The sequence below is a fragment of the Bombina bombina genome, chromosome 1 (genome assembly GCF_027579735.1).
Source record: "Bombina bombina isolate aBomBom1 chromosome 1, aBomBom1.pri, whole genome shotgun sequence".
Classification (NCBI taxonomy): Eukaryota; Metazoa; Chordata; class Amphibia; order Anura; family Bombinatoridae; genus Bombina; species Bombina bombina.
In genome coordinates this window covers 831,552,007-831,575,366 of record NC_069499.1, presented here as the reverse complement: position 1 = coordinate 831,575,366, position 23,360 = coordinate 831,552,007, and the positions used below count along the sequence as shown (strand labels likewise).

At 37.5% G+C, this 23,360-nt stretch overlaps 1 protein-coding gene across 1 annotated transcript in view; it reads left to right on the top strand.

The window, feature by feature from the left end:
• The window catches only part of LOC128646032 (SLAIN motif-containing protein-like), a 131,697-nt gene that overhangs the window by 55,447 nt on the left and 52,890 nt on the right, over nt 1–23,360 (top strand). The window contains exons 4-5 of the mRNA XM_053699438.1: nt 3,863–4,012; nt 8,418–8,558. Of these exons, the coding sequence (XP_053555413.1) occupies nt 3,863–4,012; nt 8,418–8,558 (291 nt within the window). The remainder of the gene's footprint in view (nt 1–3,862; nt 4,013–8,417; nt 8,559–23,360) is intronic.

The window sequence follows — 23,360 nt, the reverse complement described above, 5'->3', positions numbered from 1 at the left end:
TGTTTTTGAAAAAATGTAATCTGCCCCCCACCAGCTGAGCTGGAATGAGGGCCGCACCTTCATGCAGACTTGGGGACTGGCTTTGGTTTCTTAAACGGCTTGAATTTATTCCAACTTGAAGAAGGTTTCCAATTGGAACCAGATTCTTTGGGGGAAGGATTGGCTTTCTTTTCCTTATTCTGTCGAAAAGAACGAAAACTATTAGAAGCTTTAGATTTACCCTTAGATCTTTTATCCTGAGGTAACAAAAAACTCCCTTTCCCCCCAGTGTTGAAATAATCGAATCCATCTAAGAACCAAATAAATTGTTACCTTGGAAAGAAAGAGAGAGTTATCTAGACTTGGATACCATGTCAGCATTCCAATATTTGAGCCACAAAGCTCTTCTAGCTAAAGACATAGATATAATATCAATTTTGATGCTATCAAAAATGGCATCACAGATAAAATAATTAGCATGTTGAAGCAAGCGAACAATGCTAGACAAATCAGGGTCCGTTTCCTGTTGCGCTAAGCTTTCCAACCAAAAAGTTGATGCAGCTGCAACATCAGCCATATAAATAGCAGGCCTGAGAAGATATCCAGAATATAAATAAGCTTTCCTTAGATTCAAGTTTCAGATCTAAAGGGTCCTTAAAGGAAGTACTATCTTCCGTAGGGATAGTAGTACGTTTGGCAAGAGTAGAAATAGCCCCATCAACTTTGGGGATTTTTTCCCAAAACTCCAATCTGACTGCTGGCAAAGGATACAACTTTTTAAACCTAGAAGATGGAATAAAAGAAGTACCAGGCCTATTGCATTCCTTTGAAATCATATCCGAAATAGCACCAGGAACTGGAAAAACCTTTGGAGTAACCACAGGAGGTTTAAAAAACAGAATTTAAACATTTACTAGTTTTAGTATCAAGAGGACTAGTTTCCTCAATATCCAAAGTAATCAACACCTTTTAACAAGGAATGAATATACTCCATCTTAAAGAGATAACTAGATTTGTCAGTGTCAATATCTGAGGTAGGAACTTCTGAATCAGATAGATCCTCATCAGAGGAGGATAATTCAGTATATTGTCGTTCATTTGAAATTTCATCAACATTATGAAAATTTTTAAAAGACCTTTTACGTTTATTAGAAGGAGGGATAGCAGGCAAAACCTTCTGAATTGCATCAGCAATAAAATCTTTTATATTCACAGGGATGATATGTACATTAGATGTTGAAGGAACAACAGGCATTGCTATGCTGTTTGCATTTTTTCCCCATTCCTGAAACTGCCATATAAGGAAAATTGATGGTGGTTTCTGAGACAGAATCAGATTTAGACATCTTGCAAACGTAAGAGAAAAAAACAACATATAAAGTAAAATTATCAATTTTCCTTATATGGCAGTTTCAGGAATGGGGAAAAAAATGCAAACAGCATAGCCCTCTGAGCATAGAAAAAGGCAAGAGGCATATAGGAAGTGGGTTTTAAGTAATTAAATTATTTGGCACCAAGTATGATGCACAATGCAAAATTACATTTTTGGCGCTAACAACATCCGGAAATGACGCAACTCGCGTCATGGCAGACGCAACCTTGTGCAAGGAAGTTAGAAGAGAAAAGAAGAAGGACGCCATCATAGTGCACAATTAGTGGTTCATATACGCATTTGGTGCAAGTATTGCAATACTTACAAGATGTGAGACACTTGAAGTGTGTCAAATGCCAGGTGATGCTGTCCCAGACGTACTGCTGTAAGAAATTTACACTCCAATATATACAGCACTATTGTCGTAGTACACAGGCCTCCTGAGTTCTCAAATATCACCCAGATAAATTCCCTTCATAGGGTGAATGCAGCTTCTGGTCACATAAGGCTGTAGTACTATCCAGACTAATATAAGGTCTGCAGCATATAAAAATATTCCAAAGGTAAATGATATAAAAGCTTGTGGAAAAAGTCTATATAATGTATAAAAGACTTTATTTAAAAACACAAACGCTCTTGTGCAAGGAAACCTGGCGTCAATTAAGACGCCGGAAATGAAGAATTTGCGACACCAAACTTTGCGCCCAAAAAATTCTCGCGGCAAAATAAAGATCAGCATTTTGCGACATCGCAAGCCTAATTTTGCCCGCGAAAATTAATGAAAAAAGTCAATTTGAAAAAGACTATATCCCAGGTAAGAAAAAATAACTTCCTAAATATGTTTTCCCAATTTTGAAACTGATAGTCTGCAAAAGAAAATGGACATAAACCTTACCCTTGCAAATATAAGTACAATACATATATTTAGAACTTTATATAAATACATAAAGTGCCAAACCATAGCTGAGAGTGTCTTAAAGGGACATAATACTCATATGCTAAATCACTTGAAACTGATGCAGTATAACTGTAAAAAGCTGACGGGAAAATATCCCCTGAGCATCTCTATGTAAAAAAGGAAGATATTTTACCTCACAATCTCCTCAGCTCAGCAGAGTAAGTTCTGTGTAAAAAGTTATACTCAGCTGCTCCCATCTGCAGGTTAAAAAAAAAAAAAAAAAATGAAGAAATGAACAGCAGCCAATCAGCATCAGCAGTGCTGAGGTCATGAACTCTTACTGTGATCTCATGAGATTTGACTTAACTCTCATGAGATTTCATAGTAAGCTTCCTTTACCTGATTGGTAAAATAATATGAGAGTTCACGAGGCTCATCCTTTCAGCTGTCCCAGGACAGACACACTAACATGCTGCTTAGAAATCCTTTACAATGGGATGTGGCTACTGAGGAACTTTTGAGGTAAAATATCTTACTTTTTTGCATAGAGATGCTCAGGTGATATTTTCTAGTCAGCTTTTTACAGCTATACTGCATCACTTTCAAGTGTTTAAACATTTGGGTATTATGGCCCTTTAAGTAATAAAAAACATACTTATCAAAAGACACCCATCCAAATATAGCAGATAGCCAAACCAGTACTGAAACAGTATCAGTAGAGGTAATGGAATATGAGAGTATATTGTCTATCTGAATAAGGGATGTAGGAGATGAATCTCTACGACCGATAACAGAGAACCTTTGAAAAGATTTCCCGTGAAGAAAACCATAAAATCAATATGTGATACTCTCTTCACATCCCTCTGACATTTACTGTACTCTGAGAGGAATCGGGCTTCAAAATGCTGAAAAGCGCATATCACAGAAGAAAATCAAGCACAAACTTACTTCTCCACCTCCATAGGGAGGCAAAGGTTAAAAAAACTGAATTGTGGGTGTGGTGAGGGGTGTATTTATAGGCATTTTGAGGTTTGGGAAACTTTGCCTCTCCTGGTAGGATTGTATATCCAATACGTCACTAGCTCATAAACTCTTGCCAATTACATGAAAGAAACCAGACTTTCCATCCCCTTTTAAACATCTGGGTGTTCCGTGACTTTTGTGCAATTTTATTTATTTGTCTCTCTGCCTTACAGCCTAGTGGTACAGATTAATTTGTACCTACATTTTTTTTAAAAAAATTTTTTTATTTACATTTATGGACACTTTGACATGGATTATGTGGTTTGTTATATTTCTCCCTCATACTAATGTGGAAAGGGCGAATTTGGTTGGTGTGGCTACTTAGGAAGTGTGCATTCTTGTGGGGTTTGTTTGTTTGTTTTTTGTTTTGTTTTTTAACTAATGTGACCTATAATATAGCAATTATGGTTCAGTTTTGGCTATTAACCTGTCTCTATTAATTTCAGTTGTTTCATGCAGTACAAGGTAAATTAGTGTTTCTCTTCCCTTACTTATTTCCAAGGAAATGATTAACTACTTATAAATGCTTTTCTAATATTTATCTGACCTGTTAATTCCCACAATTTTTTTTTTATTTTTTTTTTTTGTAGCAAGTAGATGGAAAACCTTGTATTGCAGTCCACTGGCTTCACCAAGTGCCCATAACTCCTGCACTGACCACAGCTTCTGTAACAATACACTTAACTCACCCGGGTGCCTCAAATCAACTAACAAACCAATACTAACCTGTGGCAGCTCAGGTATGGCTTGTTTTAGGAGATAGAATGCTGTTTTTAATAATTAGTGTTTGTATTTAAGCCTTTTAAATTGAGTTCTGTTATAAGCATTCACCAGTGCTTTCGCATCTATATTTTATTTTTAACTTTTTCTCTATAGTATGTTTGCATGACCAGTTCTTCTTTTTAGTTTTCCATTTAACAGTTATATTTTAACCCCTTTAACATATGCCCTATGATCAGCATCACTGCTAGTGTTTTTAACCTTATTTTGTCAATTGAGAGAGAGATTTTATTTTAGGGAAATGTTAAGGATTCAGACAATTATTTGGAATTTAATAAAGCACAGTGATGAACATATCAACCTTTGCCTGCATTTTGCCTTTTTGCTGTAATCACGTTTTACATTGTATTAGGGGATACATGGGTCTGTTCTTCCCTTAGTCATGAAATAATGTTTCTGCAGCAGCTTTGAAAACCATGAAAACACAGCTGCTTACCTAAGTCTCTTTTTAAATAAAACAGACCAGTGTTTTTTGTTTTTGTTTTTTTGTTAAAAGAAACAAAGGTAATTATTTTAAACTAGACGATAAGCCTGCTTAGAGGGCAGTCTATGTTTAAAAAATACAAACCCCCAAGCTAATGTTACAAAAAAAGTAAAATTCAAGAAAAAATAAAGAAAGCTATCCAAAATAAAAAATGTAAACCTATATGTAATACCCGTATAAAAATTCCTCCCTAAAATAAAAACACCCCTATTCTAATACTAAACTACCAATAGCTCTTAAAAGGGCATTTTGTATGGCATTGCCTTAAGTTAAACAGCTCTTTTACTTAATTTTTTTTTACCAATTACCCCTAACAGTAAACCCCCCCAAATAAAAAAAACCTAACACTAAAAAAACCTAAGCTACCCATTGCCCCTAAAGGGGCATTTGTATGGGCATTTGCCGCTCTTTTACAGCCCATTAAATCCCTAATCTTAAAAAAAAAAAATTACTTCAACTAAGCCCCAAATAGGTACTCACAGTTCCTGAAGTCCGGCGGTCTTCTTCCAGACGGCTCCATCATCTTCTATCTTCATTCGAAGGCGGATCAGACATGCGGATCGGTCTTTTTTATTTTTAAGATTAGGGATTTAATCGGCTTGTAAAAGAGCTGAATGCCCTTTTAGGGGCAATGCCGATTTAGGGGCAATGGGTAGTTTAGTTTTTTTAGTGTTAGTTTTTTTTTTATTTTGGGCGGGTTTGGTGGGTGGGGTTTTTTTTACTGTTAGGGGGGACTTAGTATTTTTTAAACATAAGAGCTGTTTAACTTAGGGCAATGCCCTACAAAAGGCCCTTTTAAGGGCTATTGGTAGTTTAGTTTAGATTAGGGCCTGTTTTTATTTGGGGGGGCTTTTTTATTTTCATAGGAATTAGGTTTCATTTTTTAATTTTTGATAATTTTGTTTTTTTCTGTAATGTTAGATTTATTTTTTGTAATTTAATGTTAGGATTTTTTATTTTAATTGTAATTTAGTAGTAATTGGGGTTAATTTAGGGGGGGTGTTGGGTTAGGGGCTTAGTAATTAGTTATTTGCGTTGTGGGGGGGTTGGCGGTTTAGTGGTTAATAGGTTAATTGGGTTTATTGCGATGTGGGGGTTTAGGGGTAAATAGTATAATTAGTCAGTATTTTAGGGTTTGTCAGCTTAAGGGTTAATATTAAAATTTATTTGGGGTTTTGGCGGTTTGAGGGTTAGTTCGTTTTTTTGGTAATACTTTGTGCGGGCAGTTAGGTTTATTTTTTCTTTATTCGTGCGGGCGGATATATATATATATATATATATATATATATATATATATATATATATATATATATATATATATATATATATATATATATATATATATATATATATATATATATATATATAATTTTTTTTTTTTTTTTTTTTTTTTTTTTTTCTTCTTAATACTTTGTGTGGGCGGTTAGGTTTATTTTTTTAATACATTGGGCGGGTAGTTTTTTTTCTTTCTTAATACTTTGTGCGGGCGGTTCGTTTTTTTTGTGTGTGTGTGTTTTTTAATTTCTTGCTGGCGGTTACGTGTTTTTTCGTTATTTCATGCGGGCGGTTGCGTGTTAGTGTTTTTGTCCAGGTGGATTCTTTTGGCAGCCTTGCGCAGCCAACATTCCTTTTGAGGATGTGTGCGCAACTGGCGACTGATGCGTTACAAACGCAATTATAGTATAGATAGTGTTTTGTTTTCCCCTTGGGGAACCAAGTTTGACAAGCATTTTATAGGGGATAATATTAAAAAAAAGTGTGTCTCTATATCTCTCTTTCTCTGGGCCTGATGATTGAAAGCTCTTCACTCAGGTGAGATGATCTAAAAAATTATCTTCCAGCACTGCGAGATGCCTAGTGAAAGTCTTTAATGGCATATTTTGCTATACTTCTCCAAGGGGGGTTCTCCGCATTTCTATATGGGAAGTAGAGAAATATCTGGAAGTCCCAGAGAGATGAAATGCCTTCCATAGAAAGTAATGAAGCTCTCTGGGATGCAAAATTTCACATAAGAGAGAGAAGGTAACTGGAGAACACCTGGGGATATTTATAAAGGCTCAGTTTGAATTAATTATAAATTTAAACTGAAATGTTTTCACTAAAATGTATTTACTTTTGTCTATATTTTAGTATATATTACTTTTCTGTTAATTAAAATGTGTATTGTCAATTTTGAACAAACTTCACCTGCATACAGCTGTCAAGATAAATCAGTGAGGCCTGCTTGTTTAAAATGCTTACATCATTTAACAAGAATTGTGAGAGCTTCAGACTTACCCTGTTCAGCCCAGGGAAGAGCCCTGTCCCTCCCACTTTCTGAAACGGCATTTGCTCCATTGTAAACAAAAACTGACAAAGTGCAATGTAATTGGTAAAAGCTACACAGAAATATATGATCCTATGTATGATCCTAATTTGTTAAAGGAACATGAAAGGTACTTTTTTTATTTTTTAATTCTTGGAAAGTTTTACCTTTATACAAAAAAGTAAGCAAATCATTTGCCTATATATTGCCATTTTCTTGCATTTATTAATATAAATTGTCAATTTCCAAGCGCTTTTTTTTTTTTTTTTCTTTTCTTTCTAATTATGCACTCCTATGACCGGCATCCAATATCGTCAGCGTGCATCCTGTGTGCATGTGCAATGTTAATTTTCAGACGTCCCTGTAAATGTAGTTGCCGGCGTCAGCGTTACTTTCTCACATTCCTTGGCGTGTGCGCAGTCTAGATGTTTGCTAATCGGCGACCTATTTACATCAAATGCGCTTCTGTACAACTGCTGGGTTGAAATGCGTACGAGTGCGTGCAATACTAATATTAATATTTATATTGCTCATTAGTAATTGCTTTATTGGATGCATTCAAAATAAGGAGGCAAGCACAAAAAGAGGGCTGTTCTTGACAACATAAACGGATTAAAAATGTACTCAATATAAAACTTTGCATAATAAGGTAGGTTATTTAAAATCATTCACAAACTAACTATATGGGATAAGCATTGTTTTGTGGACATTTATACTGCCTTTCATGATCCTTTTAAGGAAACACAGAAACTTTCAAAATATAATCAGAATTTGTAAAATCACTGCTGAATCTAAATGCATTCTAATATATAGAGAGTGTGCAAAGCTTAAAAACAATAATACTGAAAGGACTCAATTGGAAGTGTAAAGTAATCTGAAATACAAAGCACAAAGTGAAAGTGTAACAACAATCTCATAACATGCAGTGCTATATTGCATTGGGCTTGTCTCTCCTTCACATACAGAAAAATGGTAGTTCCTGTACTGAATAAACCAATTTTTTTTCCTGTCAATATTGTCCCTGTTAACCAGCAAACAATTGATAGCTAGGAATTATTGCACTTCCTGCACCATATGGTTACAATCATGAGGACATGTACAGTTTTAACATGAGTTTACTTTTGTTTAACACTTGGACTTATTTATTCTTAGTCTTAATTTGTAATGGAAATGTTGTGCCTTTTTGTGCTTTCTTCTATCTTTTTGATTTAGCTAGTCATATCACCCATTAATCAAAAGTTATGATATGCGTTGCGTATGTATACATCTTTTATTTAGCTCTGAAATTAATCTACTGAAGAAGCAATTTAAAATGTTCATAAATGTTTTATGTTACTAAAATCAGTTTAATGTGAACACATGATATTATTTTAATCCTTAGGTTAAAGGTATATCTCATCATTTTAAAAAAAAAAAAAAAAACAATCCATACATTTTCTGAAATATTGGGCAGGCTTGTTGGACCTATAGTTCATATCTGCCTTCAAACTCTGTTTCTATGTATGTGATGTTAGTACATTAATGTGTAGTATCAGAAATTCTAATTTTAATGTAGTTACATTTTTATTTCTTCAAGGTTATTTGAGTATCCATTCTGCTCTCAGCTCCCAATCTTCCGTAGACAGTGAACTGAGTACCTCAGATGATTCTATATCTATGGGATACAAACTACAGGATTTGACGGATGTTCAAGTCATGGCTCGTCTTCAAGAAGAAAGTAAGGCTCATTTTTCTAAAACTTATTAATGTATATTCTAAAACAGGGCTTGCCACATAGGTTGCACTTCATCCAGATACTGTGTGTGACCTATGCCCTTTAAATTGTCTCCATAGTTTAGTTAGAAGTTTCAGAGATGGGTGCGAGTAGCCGTGAAGCTTTGGAGAGAGGGTTATACACAGCCATAAAACGTATGCTGCCATAAAGTATTTGGATAAAGGACTACCCACAATTATGAAGCATTGGAAATAGGTCTTGTGAAGCAGAGAGGGTATGAAACCTAAGGTACCTGAACACACTGGCCTGTTTATACTTTTGGCTGCTAAAGAATGCTGCAATCTGCTAAACTGGTGTTGCTAAGCTGGTGTTGCAGATGGCTATGCACCAAGGTTGATCACCATCTTTTGTTAGGTGCTATCATTAGGGGTATTCAGTTTTACATCCCAGTTTCCGTCACATGTTAATATTTATCCTTTTTCTTTTTCCCTTTGCATATGCCCTTCCCTATAATACATTATAAGACAGGCTTCCAAAATGTGTTCAAACTTTTGGAACCAGCACATAAAAAATATAGGAGGCACAAACTTTTTGCCATCTCTATAAGATGTTTATTATATATAAAAATATGAAATTTATAGGTGTGTCTCTTTCTCTTTATCTCTTTATCTCTCTCTATAAAATTTAAATCACTAGTTGGTAAGACCAATTTAAATAGATTTAAATCATGGTTTTCATATGGTTATATATCGTTACATATGCATAGATAAATCATTGAAATTATTTAGAGGTTAACTATATCCAGTTTAATAGGTTAATCATTCATATTTGCTTTTAGCTGTACTTTATTGGAAGGAGAAAAATGATTACCTTATTTATTGTTTTATGTAACTAAAATAACATTTAATTTTTAATGATTACCCCCTCCCTCCTCACAATTAAGTCCTTGTGCAGATATTTTCCACTCTAAACAATCTTCTATTCAGTGGGCTTCTTGAAACTTAGTATGGGTTGATTCTGTGTACATAGATTTGCATGGGAGTAATGGCATTAACAGAATAATAGTCAAAATTAAACTTTCATGATTCAGAAAGAACATGCAATTTTCTTTTGTAAAATGATAGTGCAAAAACATAAAGTACCATCCAGCACCCAGGTCACTGCACGCCACGTAGGGATACCACCACACCCAACTATCAATACCAAAGCATTCCAAATAATGTGGCAGCAAATGTGAAGTCAAACAGGTTTATTCAGCACAGAAGACACATGCGACGTTTCGGGAACTCCTTCCCTTAATCATGCAAATGTCGCATGTGTCTTCTGTGCTGAATAAACCTGTTTGACTTCACATTTGCTGCCACATTATTTGGAATGCTTTGGTAAAATGATGATAGTCCATATGGTTCCATAATGTGTGTTATATTTCCCACCACTAGGATGCCTGGGAACCCCACAAGAGCTTAAATACCTTCCCACTCTATCCTCTCTTGGACCCTTTGGCAGCCATAGGACCCCTTTTTCAGCACCTCTTAAAAATGGGGTGTATGGCCCTTTAAGAAAATCCCTAATTGTCCAGAGCTCAGACGCTCAGGTTACCTCAGGGAGAAGTTATGTTGGGTTTTTTTTGTAAAATCTTTTAGGCGTTTTTTGTTTTTTTTTTACTGTTCTTTTCTGAGGCACTGGCACTGTTCCGGGCAGTAGTCCCACCCCCTCATCTTCGCATTCTTTTCCTCCTCACTCCGGGGCTGCAGTTGGGGAGGAAAAGACCTTGGGAGCACTTGTCAGTGTTTTCTGTTCCAGAATCCTTTCAATCTGTGTGTTTCTGTCGCTGGATTGGTTAAGTAAATGCAAATCTGAGGATGTACCTCACTTTTCTTGATTTGAACATGCAAACTCCATTCCCTCAACTTCGAATCCCTGCCCTGCTTCAGAGCTCTGACTCTTGATGACTCAAAATCATTCAGTTAAAATGGGAAAGTGTCTTCGGGTAAACAGGACCCTGTCCCTGAATTTGACAATGCTTTCATATTTAAGGTGGAACAAATTTGCAGCTTATTGCTCAAGGTACTGAGAACTCTGGGTATTTCTGAAGAAAAAACTGCTGAAAATAATCCTGTAAACCAGTTAAATGTTTTAAATACTCATGAGTTTTCAGAGGTATTTCAGGTTCCAGATGTAGTTTCTGATTATGTAGCCAAAGACTAAAAAGCACCTCATATTCAGTTTGCTTCTCCTTCCTTCCTTCCTTCCTTCCTTCCTTCCTTCCTTCCAGGTTTAAGAGCATGTACATGGTTCTAGAGCAGAATGTGAAACTATGGGAAATCATACCTAAGGTTGATGGTGCCATTTCCACGCTTGCCAAAGGCACTACCATCCCATGGAGGATAGCACCTTTTTCAGGGATTCAATGGGAGTCTATCCTGAGAAAGCTCTTCCTTCCTTCAGACAGGTCTTCTGCTTAAACCAGCAGTGTCTACCAGCTGTGTGGCAGTGGCAGGAGCCCTCTGGTGGGATTCACCTTTCTGCAATGTGTTCAGGATTTACTTCAATCTAGGTCAAGTGTTTTGCTCCAATCCGTTCATTGTCCCAAAGAAGAAAGTGACTTTCAAACCCATTTTAGATTTGAAAACTATAAACAAGTTTGTCAGCGTTCCCACTTTCAAGATGGAAACTATTCTACCATTAATCCAACAGGGTCAGTTCATATCTACTATATACCTAAAGGATGCTTACCTGCACATCCCTATCCATAAGGACCACCATCAATTCCTAAGGTTTGCATTATTAGACAAACACTACCAATTTGTTTGTATACAGCCCCTCACGTCTTCACAAAGGTGCCTAGGAGCATTGTTGGCAGTAATCAGAGCTCAGGGGATCTCAATTACCCCATATCTTGATGATATCCTAGTACATGCCCCTTCCCTGTAAAACAGGAGTCGGCTTCAGTAATCTTGATTGCTCCAGCCTGGCCCCGCAGAATATGGTATGCATATCTAGGGCAGATGTTATCTCCTCAATAACTTCTTCCTCTAAGACAATATCTGTTGTCTCAAGGGCCTCCTTTTCCATCAGGATCTCGAAGTTTAACGGCGTGGAGGTTGAACGCCTAGTTGTGAAACATTCTCTAAGTCAGTCATAAACACTTGATTCAGGTAAGGAAAGATGTGACACAAAAAGACAATATTTGGAGTGCATATTTTGAATGGTGCTGTTCCAGAGGATTTTCTTTGCTTTTTAGAATTTCTAGAATTCTTCAATTTTTACAAGATAGCATTCACAAGGGTTTGTCTGCTTTATCTAGATGTCCTTTTTCACAGAAAGTTACGTAAGCTTCCTGATAAGACTTTTTTTTGTCCAGGTGCTAATAAGAAGTAAGCCAGTTGTGGGACCTATTCCTTGCCCTGGAATTTAAATCTAGTCCTTTCTTGTTTTGCAAGATCCTCCTTTTTAACCAATGCATTCCATTAATACCAAACTCTTTTTTTATTTAGGAAAGTGCTTTTCTTGTTAGCAATCTCCTAAGCTTGGAGAGTTTCTGAATTGTCAGCTTTGTCCTGTGATTCTCCATTTTATGTATTCACAAAGATAAGGCTGTGCTTCGTACAAAACATGACTTACTTCCTAAGGTAGTTTCTTCTGAAAATATCAATCAGGAAATTGTTGTTCCTTTGTGTACAGATTCGAGTAATTCTAAGGAACCACTTTTACAAATCTTGAAGTCATTTCATTGAAGTTCTATCTTCAAGCCACTAAGGAATTGAGACAATTTTCCAGCTTGTTTTTTCATTACTCTGAGCCAAGAGGCCAAAGCTACAGTAGTAGCCTTTTATCCTTTACAAGTCCCAAACAGGTTATTCACAAGGCTTACTTGGTGGTGGGAAAGTCACCTTCTAAGCGTATCACAGCTCATTCTACAAGATCTGTTGCAGCTTCCTAGGTTTTCAAAAATAATGCATCTTTGGAGCAGATTTGCAAAAATCCAACATGATCTTCTCTTCATAACTTTTTCGTTTTTTGTTACCACTTTGATGTTTTAGCTTCTTTGCAAGCAGCTTTCGGCAGAAAAGTCCTTCAGAATCGATATCCAGGGGGAAGACAACAGCCAACTTGAACCAAACAAAATGAGCGTGGCGTTTTGTTTGGTTCAAGTTGGCTGTTGTCTTCCCCCTGGATATCGATTCTGCTTTGAATTTCATGCTGCTTTACTACAAGCTTGAAGGTTAACCCACCGAATGGATTCAGCCCCCACCCACAGATGAGGTACCGCTAGTCTGTCCGATTAAGCTGAGTAAGTCAATGTCAATTACCTCTGTTACGGAAGAAGCGGTATACAAACTCGGGAAATCCGAAGTGGTAAATGGATGGGCGAGCTGGGAAGATTATTCCTGTAATCTGGTGGTTGCTTACTGTTCTTTGTGATTGTAAGGGGATGTACCAACGAACCATTAATAACTGTACCTTCTGTTAACACTGTGGAGCAAGAACTTGTTAACAACACTAACTTGAATGTTATATGCTTCAGCTTTCAATGAATGTCAGTCGCTTTAACCTGCTTGACTAACAATTAACTGTTTACCTACATAAGCTTTACAACGACTGCTGATCTTACAAGTATTAACTCTGAATGCATGCAAAGAAATCAAGTTTTTTGCTTCACGCATTTTTTCTACTTTTGGCCACTTTGTTGCAACAGAGTTACAGTTCAGTTTAAATTTTTACTTTTTGGTGTCTTACTTTGTAAATATATGTTGTTGATTTAACTTTACCAACCATCTATATTATGGGCAATTTACTTAAATAGTTAAATAAAAAAAAAATAAAAAAAAAAATAGTTGCCAATATTCATTGACTGCTGTCTTATATTTCCCACTGTTCCACCCTTTCCCTAGAGTTGGATTCTATTTGAGGCTTACGAGTTAGTTCTGGATTAAGGGTATTTTCTTTGTTTTTCTTTAATTTCTTCATACATAAGATTACAATACCCCAGGCACCAGAGCAGTTACAGTATTTTTTACTCCTCTGATACTCGTCCCTTTAAACTAATTCCCCGCCACAGCTGGTAAATTTTCTTCATATACAGTGTGTGTGTGTATGTATGTGTGTATATATATATATATATTATAATAATAATAATAATAATTACTACTACTACTACCAAGGGGGGCGGGGCTACGGCGGCGGGGGGCGAACGATCAAGTGTGCGGTAAGTACACAGTGTTAGAGTAAGTACTCTAACACTGTGGAGACAAGGCGCTAGGGAGAAGCTGAACTATCTGCCGACAGTAGGCAACAGGTGCAGGTTGAGCCCTGGGGCTGATGGGGTTTACAGAGGGGGCACTGAGGCTGATTGGGGTTACAAGGGGGACTCTGGGGCTTATGGGGATTATAGGGTGGGGGTGCTGAGGCTGATTGGATTTACAGGGGTGCTGAGGCTGATTAGGGTTGCAGAGGGTGCTGAGGCTAATTGGGGTTACAGAGGGTGCTGAGGCTGATGGGGGTTACAGAAGGGGTGCTGAGGCTGATTGGGGTTACAAGGGGGACCATGGGGCTAATGGGGTTTACACAGGGTGGGGGTGCTGGGGCTGATGGTGGTTACAGGGGGGGCCCTGGGGCTGATGGTGGTTACAGGGGGGGCCCTGGGGCTGATGGTGGTTACAGGGGGGGCCCTGGGGCTGATGGTGGTTACAGGGGGGGCCCTGGGGCTGATGGTGGTTACAGGGGGGGCCCTGGGGCTGATGGTGGTTACAGGGGGGGCCCTGGGGCTGATGGTGGTTACAGGGGGGCCCTGGGGCTGATGGTGGTTACAGGGGGGGCAAGGACTGATGGTGGTTACAGGGGGGTGCTGAGGCCGATTAGGGTAACCACCATCAAACTCAGCCCCCCCCCTGTAACCCCAATCAGCCTAAACACCCCCTCTAATGTAACCCCCATCAGCCTCAGCACCCCCCCTGTAAGCCCCAGGGTCCCCCTTGTAATGCCAATCAGCCTCAGCACCCCCCCCCTGTAATTAGTATGTAGGATAGCCTTGTGCTTGTCACAGGCATTATTAGTATGTAGGATAGCCTTGTGCTTATCCCAGGCATTAATTAGTATTTATTATTTATTTAATTTATTATTAATAGTAAATATTTTTTTTATTTTGTATCCTTTGCTGCAAAACATACTTATGTAGGCTCATGAGAAGTAATGCATTACTGGGAGCTAGCTTTTGATTGGTAGCTTTTGTTTAGGTGAACGTGGAGGGGCGACACAGAAGTAGCCCGCACATGGTGCCAGAAGACCTAAGGCCGGCACTGGCCACATGACAGCAATAAGAGGTATTGGATTGGAGTCAGACATAAGGTGCTGCTGTCATCTACATCCCTTTTGCCTAACAAGAGGATGTGTGTGATATTGCATGCCACTAACAACTTGACAATAAATAACGTTATTTATAATCCGGCTACATAAATTAGCAGTCTGTAACAGATGACAGCAGCACCTTATGTCTGACTCAATCCAATATCTCTTATTCTTGTCAGGTGGCACAGTGGCAGACATGTTAAACTTAACTATTGTAGCTACTAGCTAACCAGTACTCGTTGGTATTCAATCCCTAACGACATTTAGCAGGGCTGACTGAACAACTCTGAAGCACATTGCACCAGCTTTTATGTCACCCCACTGCCGAGGGCAGGAGGGGGCTTACAGGAGAGCAGGAGAGGGAAACACGGAGCCCGCATGAAAATGCTTGGGAAGCCACTGTCTTATAACAGCAGTCAGAGTTGCTGGAGGAATGTCAAGTATAGAAAACTGCAAAACTATCTTTACAATGTGTTAGAGAGACCCAGGGGCTGGGCTTTTGTCTATCATGTCTTCGTGTGAGTAAAAAACTAGACCAATGGAATAACTAATGTGATATTACCTGTATTATATTGTGCATGATGAGCTGACCGCTGTGTATTGTATGACTTTACAGTACTGATAACATAACTCGCGAGGTTCCCTATAATGACAATAAATTACATAATAATTGGGTGCAGCTGCATTTTATACAATATATTGTGGCAGTGTTGATTTTTTTGCAAAGTAAAATGTGATTTTCTTTGTAAGCTAAGCACATATTTGGTGCATAAACCACTTTTTTTCTTTTGGAATACCCTTGATGTAATTTTTACAACCCACCTGACTTTAGTTATTAGTGTTTTAATTGTGTGTGGTACTATACAGACTTCTTTCAATGTAATGCAACGTTATGAAATGAAAATGGTGTAGTAAATAGCAAGTATACATCCTTACACATTGTTTCACAAAAAAAAATGTATTAAGAGAATTTATAGGAAAAAAAAATAGCTTTTTAGGTTTTTGAACCTAAGTCCTGTATGATATTCTCAGTCTGAGACTCTTCAACTTCCTGTTTTGAAATGTACTGCTTTATAATCATTCCGTGTATATTGGGAATATTACTTTCACTGTGTGTTGCATGTCTTAATACAAGGCTTATAGTTGTTCTGTTCATATTGTACACAAGTGTTAATTACAGACTTGCAGTTTCACTGTGCAATAGCTATATATGGATGCACTGTAAACTGATCCATGCTGTATAGTCTCTGCTTTATACTGTGTTGTGAGGAAGTCCTGTCACTTGAGTATTTGCATAAAGTGAGAGTGTGTGTGAGAGAGTGTGTGTGTGCGCGCATATGTGTATAACACTGTATATAAATATAAAATAATATGCATGTGTGTTTTTCGGGTGTATAATTGCCAGTGCCTCACCAGCCTCTGACTTCACCGCACGTCACAATGTCAGGTTTCTGTGATGTAAAAAAAATGAGACAAAGATAAATCATTTCTTTTTTTCACCTTTTAATGTGACCTATAAACTGTACAACTCAATTGCAAAACAAACTAAAATATTTTAGGTGGAGGGAAGTAGAAATAAAAAACTAAAATGAAATGGTTGCATAAGTGTGCACACCCTTAAACTAATATTTTGTTGAAGCACCCTTGGATTTTATTACAGCACTCAGTGTTTTTGGGTATAAGTTTTTCAGCATGGCACATCTTGACTTGGCAAGATTTGCCCACTCTTCTTTGCAAAAATACTCCAAATTTGTCAGATTGTGAGGGCATCTCTTGTGCACATCCCACTTAAGATCACCCCCTCAGATTTTTGATTGGATTCGGGTCTGGGCTCTGGCTGGGCCATTCCAAAACTTTAATCTTCTGGTGAAGCCATTCCTTTGTTGATTTGGATGTATGCTTTGGGGCGTTGTCATGCTGAAAGATGAAGTTCCTCTTCGTGTTCAGCTTTCTAGCAGAAGCCTGAAGGTTTTGTGCCAATATTGTAGGAAAACAAGGGCCCAATGGCACTACTAAATGATCAGGAGGGATCTAATGCAAAATTCAAGGGTTAAGAAGAGATGCGTATCCTTCTACCTTATTATTATAACATGCAGTAGGTGCTATGTACTGGCAACTAATTTGTAGAGAATGGTGACACAGGGTTACCAATTGTTGTACATTTAATAGCACTCAACAGCTCTCAAAACAAACTAGAATGAAAGAGATACAATTGGCGGGTATTCGAGGGATTGAAATATTAAAACTTAACATTTTATTAAGGGCATTTAATAAAATAATGGATGGACAATACATTTAAAATCTCAGGAAATAACATTAGCCTAAAAAAGATAGGACACAATAATGTCTGCATTGAATACAATCCACTTTGTATTTTAATCATGCATGGAACTATATCTCCACTAGAGCAAAGTATATCATTGGAAAATAAAGTTTGTTTTGAAAAGACCTAGGATGTGTTTTTATCCATAGTCATGTAGTAAATATTCTCCATATTAACAGATATTTATGTGGATTGGGGTCTTTTGACAAGATTCAATATACTACAGCTTTCTGTCCTGTAGATAAATGTTAGTGATTAGGGATGCACCGAAATGAAAATTCTGGACCGATACCGAAAATTCAGGATGCCCCTGGCCGAAAACCGAAACGAAACCGAAATAGTTTTTTTCTTTTTTAACTACAGTGTGTGTGTAGTTGAGAGAGCTTGTAGGCGGGAAAGCTCTAACAAATGGACGTGGTCACTTGTACCGTAGAGCGTGATCTGCAGGGAAACTGGAGCTCTATGAGAGAGAGCGTGGTTATATCCAGACAACAATACGAGGTGGACGTGTTTTTGGGTACAAGATGAGGAAAAAGAAAGCTCGCTGGGTCTTTAGAGTATATCCATCAATTTATTTGGATACAGGTATAGGTAAGCCAGGTACACTCATAATCTGACGCGTTTCGAGCATTCGCAAATGCACTTCATCAGAGATGTCCGAAGCCCCAAATGGAGTCTGCCTGTCACCTATAACCAGGACGACCGGACTTAGCTACAACCTTACGTGCAAGGTGGTTATAGAAAGTTACTGTGCTTTTTTTGTATACACTGTCTGGTGGGTGCTAATTTGTACCAACTGTGTGCGAGCTTGGGACTTATGCATATATAGTGTGCACGCACATTTGCCTCAGGCGAATAGAATGTCTATGCACAAGAGGCTGATGTATGAGCACTGTATATAAGGCTTATAGATATTCACTGTGGGTGCTTAGGGCTGTGTCTGATAATATCAAGTGTTTGTAAACATGTTACTTATCCTCCTTTGATTACTGTATTCACTATTCAGAACTTTGGTTTCCTTCTAAAAATAAAAAACTAAAAGGGTTTCTACTGGTTTCAAATATCATCATGTCATGATACTTATGTGTGTGCTCTGTGTACCATGCCAGTGCTGTGCTGCTCACCTTTTGCTAAGGATAGACATGTAACTCAATAGAACAGGGGAGGGCTGTACATTTTTAGCCATTTTGGTCCTCTTTGGGCCGAAATTGGAATTGCACATTTTCGGCGGCCCACATTTTGGTGCATCGCTAGTATTATTCTTTATTTAGTTCTGTGTAACAGAATCAGATTTAACCGTTTTTGTTTTGTTACCAATTATCAAAATATAGTATAGTCCTGGAAAACTATTATTATGTGGAAAACAGTAAGTCAAGTAATGAACTCAAACAGCAGCTCTAGGCTGGCATCAAATTTGAAATATGCTACACAATAATTTTACCGAAAATGAAAGGCAAAAAAAAAACGAAAAACTAAATAACAAAAATGCCATTTTCGTCCGAAACTGGGGCGAAATTTCGGTGCATCCCTATTAGTGATTATGGAACATTATGGTGTTCCATGTACTTAAAAGTTGCAGAATAGATTCCTGAGGTAAAATTAAATCATCAAGTCATTATACTAATGAATGGTATTCTGCAACTAAAAAGGGTCGTATTTATGTATGCAATTGCCTGCTGTATTGATGCCTAGATAGGAAATGTGTATTCACTCATAAGAGGAATCAAAATTAGGTATATGCAGACCTTATATAAATCTGCTGTAACAAATTGATCCTTCTAGTATCATTAGACTAAAATTGTAGTTGGATAATTAGTTATCTAGAACTTCTGATTCTCAAACCAATGTCTAGAAAGCAGCGTTATTAATCTTGGATGATATCCTGATAAATATATCTTAGCACGAATTTAATTGGCGTTAACGCTCATTTAATAAAGTAATCCTTATCATTCAAGGTAGGATCAGGTTACATTTATTTAATGAGTATCTTTTAATGTTGCTATAGTAACAATGGTTCTTGAAGCGATTTGGCTAACAAATAATATTTGGCAGCTTAATTTTGTAGCCGTTGACCTGCTATATTAGTACCAGGATTTGTAAATATAAATTATTGGCTCAAAAAAGATTGATGTCAAGTGTCTAAGAAACTTGTATAGTTCTGCTGCATAATAGTTATATTTTTGTAGCAATATCGTAACATCAGCTACTAAGATAACAAGCTTATATTGTTATGTTATTAACTAGAAGTCTAAAGTTGTTATCTGTATCACAAACAAATGTCTAGGTAGCAGCGTTATCAATATTTGATAATATCCTAACAGATGTACTTAGGCAAAAATCTTCTGACCAATATCCTTTAGCAAAAATCTTAATAGCGACAACGCTCAATTTTAATTATATATGGTAATCCTAGTCATTATAAGTGAAATCTCGCTACATATATTTCATTAAGTATATTCCGGTACTACTATGGTGACCAAGTATCCTAAAGCGGTTCTATAGACAAACCAGAAAATAAAAATTAGGGATAAATGCAACTAGGCATCCAACCCATAGGGGGTGCTTCCTAAATGTATACTACTAAAAGGGTATGTGAATATTAAGTACTAAAAGATGTACAAATAGAAATATAATAAAAAAAACACAACTATAAATCCCTAAACAAATATTTGCCAGAAATAACCAGACGAAAATAGGATAATAAGATAAAATAAAATACAGTAATAAAATCTTAAAAGTCCAATGTTGTGGCTGCTCTCTGATGAAGGATGGTCATTCCCTGTGAAGAGTTATTCTGAAGAAAAAAAAAGACAGAGGCGCCAACATGGCCTAGTACCATCAGACAAGTGGATAATAAAATATAGAAGAATGGGTACTCACAAATGTAGCGCACCCAATGGTGCTAATGGAGCAGACTGGAACTTTGTAGTGGTCCAGCTCACTGAGAATGGTACACACGGCACATATATACAGACTTGGTCAGCAATACATCAAAGGTGTCTGTAAAAGGTTACAAAAAGAAAAGGGCTACCATAACCTAGTACAGTCCAATCAAGTGTAAGAGTAATATAAGGTCACACTTACAGAAAGTACTGCACCTCCAGGTGCAGTAACAGCAAGCTGAGACTTCTCAGTCGCCCAGTAAACCACTCTCTTGGCAAAAGAATCCTCACCAACAATCCACGAACCGGCCTGAACAATCCACGAACCGGCCTGAAAATAATCCATACAGCAGCAAGTGTATCATAAAAACAGATATCTTTATTTAGAAACAAAGCAACGCGTTTCTCAGCCTCTCAGGGGCTGTTTCCTCAGGCTATTCAGTTTCTTTTTTTTTCTATAGACAAACAGCCAACGTAAGTAGCTGAGATCCGATTTGGTTTGGCAGCTGCTATAATTAAGATGCTCTAGATTGCATTATACTAGGTATATTAATCCGCTGGCAAAGTCAAATAATTTATTTTTAGGCTATTTTCCTGCAACAAAATTTAAAAAGAGAACAAGTAGGAGCCCATTGTACTCCAGACCTCTCCTGACATGTTTCGCTGACGGAATCGACTTTCTCAAAGGGTTTTACAGAATATCCGTTGTGGCGGGCATTTTATCCCCTTATAGTCCCGCCTATTTGTGTGATGTCATTATCCATTCTCCAATCAGAATGGGGGGGGGTGTCACTATTGAAGTGTTTACCTTGACATATCTGTGTAAACTGTTTCAATATTGGATGACAGATATTTGTGCCAAGATTGTCTGTTATTTGGAACTGTTCATAATTCCCTCTACCTTGACTAAGGCCCCAGTTCCAGCTGAAGAAAAACAGACCCAAAGCATGATGCTGCCACCAAAATGCTTCACTGTGGGTATGGTGTTCTTTTGGTTATATGCAGTGTTTTTTTGCGCCGAACATATCTTTTGGAATTATGGCCAAAAAGTTTAATCTTGGTTTCATCAAACCAGAACACCTTTTGCGACATGCTTTTGGGAGACTTCAGACGTGTTTTTGCAAAATGTAGCTGTGCTTGGATGTTTTTTTTCGTAAGCAAAGGCTTCCGTCTTGCCACTATACCCCATAGCCCAGACATATGAAGAATACGGGCGATTGTTGTCACATGCACCACACAGCCAGTACTTGCCAGATATTCCTGCAGCTTCTTTAATGGTGCTGTAGGCCTCTTGGCAGCCTCCCAGACCAGTTTTCTTCTCGTCTTTTCATCTCGTCTTTTCATCAATTTTGGAGGGACGTCCAGTTCTTGGTAATGTCACTGTTGCGCCATATTTTCTCCACTTGATGATGACTGTCTTCACTGTGTTCCATGGTATATCTAATGCCTTGGAAATTATTTTGTACCATTCTCCTGACTGATACCTTTTAACAATGAGATCCCTCTGATGCTTTGGAAGCTCTCTGCGAACCATTGCTTTTGCTGTAGGTTGCGACTAAGACAATGTCCGGAAAGACCTACTAGAACAGCTGAACTTTATTTGGGGTTAATCAGAGGCATTTTAAATGATGGCAGGTGTGTACTGACTCCTATTTGCCCTTCTTGCAGAATAAGTGTTTTAATTATTTAAACTTTAGAAGGAGCTACAAACATTTAAAAAATATTTTAAATTAGTTCTTATATGGGGTTTTTTCTTACTTTTTTATTTTTATTTGTTTTTTTTTGTTTTTTTTTATATTTGTTTTAATTTCTTATAAACAAAACACGGAAATTAGCTTTCACATTAGATTTATTGCCAAAGTTTGTTTTTATTACATGTTTAAAAGTAAGGTTAAAGGGACAGCAGACTTGCATGTTGTGAGGATTAGGAGGCTCTGTGCAAGGGCTTTAACATGAGTTTTTTTTTTATTCTATCTTTATCTCCTATCCTCTCTTTTTTTCTAATTCAAACACATAAGTGTACATATAGAGAGTACTGCAAAATCTTTAGTATTGTATTGTGGGGTGGATAATAAACACAGAAAACAATGACCCCAAGCTATGAGGCTTTCTTCTTGACAAGTTTTAAATACCACAGAATAGTGTGTCTTAATTGCAGATTTACCATATTTTCTTACCTGACCATTTGTAGAATAACTTTCTTAACATTCATTGCTACAGTTGTTCATTTACAGAACATTTTTGAATTCTTATAAACAGATTTTAAAAAAAATCAGACTTGGTATATGATATACAAACCAGTCTCCAAATGAGTAATGTTGAGTACTGATGGTGTAAAAAGCATCCTGTCATTGTGAGTATAGTGGCAAAAAATATCCTTGTTCAGGGTACCTGCAAATTTCTCTCTACAGAAAACAAGTGTTTCCACTGGATCAGAGCATTTCGGTTATACATATGCTGATGAGCTACACAATGCCCCATCAGTTTTTCTTCCAGTACAGTACCTGATGCCAGTGCGCTACTCTTGCCTGCGTCAATGCATAATAGGGATAGACACAGCACAGTACCTGATGCCAGTGTGCTACTCTTGCCTGATGCCAGTGTGCTACTCTTGCCTGATGCCAGTGCGCTACTCTTGCCTGATGCCAGTGCGCTACTCTTGCCTGATGCCAGTGCGCTACTCTTGCCTGATGCCAGTGCGCTACTCTTGCCTGCGTCAATGCATAATAGGGATAGACACAGCACAGTACCTGATGCCAGTGTGCTACTCTTGCCTGATGCCAGTGCGCTACTCTTGCCTGATGCCAGTGCGCTACTCTTGCCTGCGTCAATGCATAATAGGGATAGGCACAGCAAAATAAATGACATGCAAAGGCAAGAGAAGCGCACTTGGCATCAGGTCATCTGTGTTTAAAATGGACATGGGAAGCATTTTTCAAATATTCCTATACTTCCTCAGATTCTGAATTCTCATGGAGCTTTAGCTCTTTCTAGGTTTATGTGGAAGAACCTTGGGCATTTGAGTAAGATACTTGAGTGCTGTTTCATATGTATTTCATATTTGAGGAACTATTTATTGGTGTGGTTAATAAAATGTTTTAATGCTATATCTAGGCTGAAGGGTGCTTCTTTTTGTCCTGTTTATAGCCTGAGTTTTGAGGAAATTTGTAAGCCTAAGATACTTTATTAAAAATTGAAAACTCAAGCTATATAGCAATGCAAGGTTAAAAAGTAAGACCTATGTTTATTTGC